This window comes from Quercus robur, chromosome 2 (genome assembly GCF_932294415.1).
Source record: "Quercus robur chromosome 2, dhQueRobu3.1, whole genome shotgun sequence".
Classification (NCBI taxonomy): Eukaryota; Viridiplantae; Streptophyta; class Magnoliopsida; order Fagales; family Fagaceae; genus Quercus; species Quercus robur.
In genome coordinates, this window is record NC_065535.1 from 18,917,084 (window position 1) to 18,923,757 (window position 6,674).

Genomic DNA, 6,674 nt, shown 5'->3' on the forward strand with positions numbered 1-6,674 from the left:
TTGTGCTTTTAGAGGTCATGATGAAAGTCTTGATTCAAAAAATAGAGGTAATTTTATTGAATTGATAAAATTCACATCAACTTTCAATGACAAAGTAGCTAATGTTATCTTGGAAAATGCTTCAGGAAATACCAAATATACATCACCCACAATTCAAAAGGAGATTTTGCATATTATTGCTAGTAATGTGCGAAATACTATTCGTGAAGAAATTGGGGATGCAAAATTCTGCATTCTTGTTGATGAAGCCCGGGATGAGTCGAAGAGAGAGTAAATGGCCATCATTTTGAGGTTTGTTGATAAAGAAGGTTTCATTAAAGAGCATTTCTTTCATGTTGTGCATGTTAGAGATACTACTGCATTGACTTTAAAGAATGAGATATGTGTTGTCCTTTCTCGTTACAACCTCCACATTGAAAATATTCGAGGTCAAGGATATGATGGGGCTAGTAACATGCGTGGTGAATGGAATGGATTACAAGCTCTTTTTCTTAAAGATTGCCCATATGCTTATTATATACATTGTATGGCTCATAAGTTGCAATTAGCTCTAGTTACAGAATTTAGAGAAGTAAAAGATGTTCATCAATTCTTTGATCATTTGGTTAATATTATCAATATTGTTGTTGGTTCTAGTAAGCGTAATGATGAATTGCAACATGCTCAAGCAGAACAAGTTGAGAATATGATTGCTTCTAATGAAATTGAGACTGGAAGAGGTGCAAACCAGATTGGTACTTTGCAACGAGCTGGAGATACTAGGTGGGGATCTCATTTTCAATCTATTTGTAGTTTGATTAAAATGTTTGATGCTACTTGCAAAGTTATCAACACTATTTCTGAGGAAAGGGCTAATTATAAACAACGCGGTGATGCCGAGGGAGCTTATCAGGTATTAACATCATTTGAATTTATTTTAATCTTGCATTTGATGAAAGAGATAATGGGAATTACTAATGTTCTTTGTCAAGCTTTGCAACAACATTCTCAAGACCTTTTAAATGCCATGCATTTAGTTTCAATTACAAAATCACTTATTCAAAAGTTGAGAGATGATGGATGGGAGCCTTTACTTGCTAGTGTTATATCATTTTGTGAGCAACATGAAATTGATATTCCTGATATGAATGCTTGTTACACTAAAGGTTGAGGTAGATATCATCATCAAGATGACGATTTAACAATGGAACATCATTTTAGAATTGGCATATTTACAGTTGCAATAGACTTTCAATTGCAAGAATTGAAAAGTAGATTTTGTGAGCTAACAACGGAACTTGTCATTCTTAGTTCAGCTTTAAATCCCAAGGATGATTTTAGATTATTCAAAATTGTTAATATATGCAATTTGGTTAAGAAATATTATCCTCAAGATTTCACTGAACATGAACAAGAACTTTTGGAGTCTCAATTGCAACATTATGAGCTTGATGTGATAAAACATTCAGATTTTCAGAATATGAGTACAATTTCCGAGCTATGTAGGGGATTAAAAATTTCAGGAAAGTCTAAAATCTATTTTTTGATTGATAGACTTATTTGTCTTGTGTTGACCCTTCCAGTTTCTACAACAACTACAGAACGAGCTTTCTTAGCTATGAAGTTGTTAAAAACAAGACTTCACAATAGAATGAAGGATGAGCTTTTGGCAAATAATATGATAGTTTATATAGAGAAGGAAATTGCAGGGAATTTTACTATAGAGATGATAATAAATAAATTTTATTCCATGAAAAATCGTCGTCAGGCATGATTTGATCCGGTTGATGACCTGACCTGACCCGAATAATGGGAGATTTACTGAGGCTTAGTCCATGGAGCGGAAGCTTGGGCCGACAAAAAATTTTTGGCCCGTTTTATAGCCCATTGTGAATCCTGTGCGCAGGATACAAAAGCCGTTTTATTGGTGATTAGGGTTTTGTCTTGTTGTTGTTTTTGAGAAAGAAAAACACTGTAGCTGCACATTGTAATTTTCTTTGATAAGAGTGAAATCCCTGCAACTCTGTGGACGTAGGCAAATTGCCGAACCACGTAAATACTGTCTTGTGCGTGTGATTGTTTTACTTTTGGCGTTTTGTTTTCTCTATTTTTTTTGTTTCTCACAGGTTTGGAATTTCAATTGAATTCCCAACATGTTCAAGTATATAATAATATATGAAAGTTGATAATTTTGTATCCAATAGACTTAAGAATTATATTTAGTATATCTCTGTTACAACCCGGCCCCCCAAGTATGTATTCCTGGCTACGCCCCTGGGTACAAGTCATAGCACATCCCAACAAAGGATGCAAATTGTAAGCAAGGCCCAACGAGGGGTACAAAGAGAAAGAGCCTCAAATGGGTATGAAAACCCAAAAGTGGGTGTATAAAGTGCACAAGATTGACCTCCTTGAAAGGAATTGGTTCAAGGGAGCCTAAGGAAGCAAGGAAGGTGTAACTTAAAAAATAATTAATTAAATTAAAAAAAAAAAAAAAAATCTAAGAGTACATCACTCGAAGCCACAAAAGCATGGATACTTTTGCAAGTCTCTATACAAAGAGATTAGTCAATGACATTGCAAACCAGCTAGCGACATTTCCCTCCGCCTACAAGGTGCAAACTCACCAAAGGCTTGAAGGTACTTCGACTCAACAAAAGAAAGGTATCCTTTCATTAAGCCCACTCATCAATACCATGTTTGAATATATCAAAACACTGCAAAATGTTGTGCAAGAGGTATCATCCATGCACTAATATTTTATTCGTATAGATTAAAACGAAAATTCTAATATTTTGGTCTTCTTACTTGACCAATTATCAAAAATCAAAATTTGGAATTCTTGTGTGGTTGAAATCCTCACATGGTTTCATATATATGAAGTAATTTTTATTGCTATATCTTATTTGGCAATTGGCTTTTCCAGTGCATACACTGGAGGCTAAGATAAGATTAAAAATTTTCCTTAGATATATCTTTCACTTGATAAAATTTGAGAAGTCTAGTGCAAAATTTACTATACATAAGTTCAGCCACTGTTATTTTCTTTGGCTCATGAACTATATGGTATATAGCAATTCAACAATAATATAATTGGTGGCATGGTATGTGAATAATTTGCTGCAATCTGAAATATTATACAATCTCTCACAATCTAGAAAAAGAATGAGGCAAAGATCAAGAGCATCCACCAGAAGAGCACGGTCTTTAGCTAAAGCAAGGCGTGGAGATGTTCTTAAACCTTTTAAGTCATGTCCTCAGGGAAGTTTCTATCTCTTAATACATTTTGAGAAGAATAGCTAACCTTGATGAGACTCTAAATCAGCATGTTTTTATGATTCAATGATTTATGATATCATGGTCCCATTAAGTCACTATTCATGGACCAAAAATCTCATGGGGGAAACATCTTGGTGTTATTCATCTTAGCCATAGCAAGCATATGCTACAATGCATAGAATATCTTTGGCAAAGTTCATAGGGGCTCCCCTCATTCAACCTATTTTGTAAAACAAACAAAATCTTGTTGACAAAACTATGCTATCTTATATTAAGATTTAATATGCAAAAAAAGCATATCCTATAATTGCTAGCAAAAACATTAGTGCTAGAAATATACTCTTAGCATCAAATGCGATACCAATATAATTTGGTTATACATATATATAAATATAAATATAAATATATATATATATATACATATATATATATATATATATATCTGCATATATTATTGTCAGTTTGACAAAGTTGATTTATTAAATACCAATCTATAGCTTAATACTAACATGAAGGTGAATTCTAATCTTTCGCCACATGTTAGTTCATCCCATGAAGGAAGTGTAGCAATTCCTTGGGAGTTTCCCTCAAGAATTATTTGATCTACACATTGGTTCTACAAACCAGGAAAGTGTCCAAAAACAATTTATTTTCTCGTGCGTGGGCTGCAGGTAACCCACAAGCTCGGGGGGCTAATGTTGAGGGCCAAAATTTCACAAGAAAACTCATTCCATGAAAAGTAAAGAAAGACCATGGGCCTTAACAAAAGAAGGCCCAATTCATGAAGTTAAGAAGGACCATGAAGGCCCAAAGTCCCAAAAAGAAGGAAAAAGAAAGAAATAATAAAGAAAAAAAGAAGAGGACCTCGGTCAGAGGACATGCAGCAAGGATCTCGGGCAAGACCTGAAGATATGCAGCAAGAACAATCAACATCAACGCCCTATGTATGTTCAGATTTCCAACAAAAAGACCATTAAAAATCCAGTGAAAGAATTGGGCTGGGATACCCAAAGGCTCGGGATCCTCGGGACGTGCAGCACAGCGTGGGATTGAGACAGCTCAAGAGGGGTATCACGAAATACAAGAAACGAAGAACACATATGTCCTTCTCAAGCACCCAGTGGTGCAGCAAAGAACCAGAGAGCTTGGAGAGTAATAACTTATGAACAAAAGGTTAGTACCTCAGGGAACCCAAAATGAAGAACTATAAAGGGAAATGGCTGGGAAAACCTTCAACTCAGCAGGAATGGATTCCACTCACCTGGGAAAAATGACAGCAAGAAAAGACAACCAAAAGCTAAGTTTGAAAAGTAAGAAACCTTGAAAGAAGAGAGATTGAAGGTTAGCTGCCCAAAGACGCTCATAGAATGGAAAGTCAACAAGTGACTTTTAGAGAAACAAATTGATGAGACAAGTCATGTGTGCTGGCCCCACAAAATTGCAAAGATTTACAAATACGCCACAAAATCTCAATTTCCATAATTTGAAAACAATAAAAAGTTGTTCTCCTTTTCTACCATTTTAATTCAATTTTTTGAATTATGAGTTATAAAAATTAAAAAAGAAAACTTAACCAAAAAAATATATTTGGTGTGAACCTACAAAAGATGAGTGATGAGTTATGAAAAATGAGTGATAAATGATGAAAATCCTAAACCAAATATTGTTGGGGAGCCTTTTGAGGCTATAATTTCATTTAGCTTTTTACTTTTCTTTTTTATACTTTTTTTTTTTAATTTTAACTTTTAATACACTTAATACTTTTTCTTTTGAGAAGAGTACACTAAATAACTAAGAGCACCCACAGTAGATGTGGGATATGTGCCAAATGCTAAATATTTGGCACATATCCCACACCAAATACAAAAAATAGCTCCCTAACAGATGTTGCATATGTTGCATATATTTGGCACATATACCATTTTGTGTCCGTACCGTTGCAAATTTGCAACGGTACGGACAAATGTGGTAAACCAAAATAATGTATTTTAATGTGTAATAAATATTATTTTAATGTATTTTAATGTGTAGTAAATATTATTTTAATGTATAGAATTGAATTATAAAACATCTGATAAATGAGATGTTGTAAAATGATGTGGTAAAATAATAAAGTAAGCATTTGGTGTGACAAAATGACATAATTTTTGCACCAGCTGCTACTGATGCTCTAATAGTATAGTAAACAAAATCAATTTTAAAAAATTTATGTCACAAGGCATGCCCTTTTCATTTCGGTAATCATGTCCTTTAACTGGTAGTTGATAAATTTATTTGTATAGTTTAGACTCATTAGAGTATAAAGTGATCATACTATTTGGTAAAGATGCTATTTTTGATAAATTAAGTTCTATTGTTCTATACTTTATATTTTATTTTATTCTAATTAATTATAATATTTTATTTATAGATTGAGTTTCATTTATTCCTAAATATTTTTTAAAATAAATTCTACTAGAAAAAACCTATTTGGATATCTTTGAAATTTGTTTTTACTATTTGAATCTCAAAATATGTGTTTGGAAAAACTTTTCACATGTAATAAGCAAAAAATTTAAAAAAAAAGTACAGAATTTTTGAATTTAATATTGATAAAATCCTATCTGAGTATATTAGTCATACCATCAATTGAAAATAGAATGTTAGTAAAACTTAAACACAAAAACTTAATTAATAATTTTGCATCTCAAAAAGCAAGAAAAATAGATTTTAAGGGAAGAAAAATTGATATAAAAAATTATATAAATACAATATGATTTTATTAATATTTAATTATAAATAAAGGCCATTAAAATCGTCACCTTCGGTTCCCAAATTCATTAAGCTGACCTACATCCAACTCTATCTCAGCGGCCCCAGCAACTCCAGAATAAAATCTAGTCCAAATAGCCATTTTCTTCTTTTTCTCTCTCGAGTTTTTAGTCTTTCAGATGCTTCCTTCTTTCTTTCTTCTTCTCATCTCTTTCTCAACCAATGTTTCCTTCTTTCTTCTCCAACCTGGACGCACCACTTGAACCTCCCAATCGAACTCTCAGCCTAACTCAACTCTATCCCATTCAAGTTCTCTCAACCATTCAAGATCTGGTGATTTGTTTGTTTCCAAACCTCTTTGGTTCGGATTTGTGGGTTTGTTTTATGGGTTGGTCTGGTATGGGTTTCTTTGTTTAAATATCTACGGGTTTTTTTTGGGTTGATCTGGTATTATTATGGTTTTCTTTGGTTAATATTTGTGCGTTTTTATGGAGCTATTGATGATCATAATCTTTGCTACTGTGATTAATGATTAGGTGTTTAGAGTAGAAGAAAAGTAACATTTTGATGGTTGAGGTTTGGAAAGGAGAGATGAAAATGGAGTGTGGAGAGAAATGGAAGATTTTCACATAGGTGCTTAAAAACAGATGCACTAGCAGTTTTAA

The 6,674-nt window shown here is 33.1% G+C and overlaps 1 protein-coding gene across 1 annotated transcript; it reads left to right on the forward strand.

The window, feature by feature from the left end:
* Positions 1-274: 274 nt before the first annotated feature.
* LOC126695856 (uncharacterized) lies at positions 275-1,150 on the forward strand. The gene has a single exon (XM_050392657.1). The coding sequence runs from the start codon at positions 275-277 to the stop codon at positions 1,148-1,150; it is 876 nt and encodes a 291-aa protein (XP_050248614.1).
* The last annotated feature ends 5,524 nt before the right edge of the window (positions 1,151-6,674 follow it).

What these genes read in the sequence shown, in the direction of transcription:
- LOC126695856 (XM_050392657.1), top strand. Translation starts at nt 275, where the DNA reads ATGGCCATCATTTTGAGGTTTGTTGATAAAGAAGGTTTCATTAAAGAG.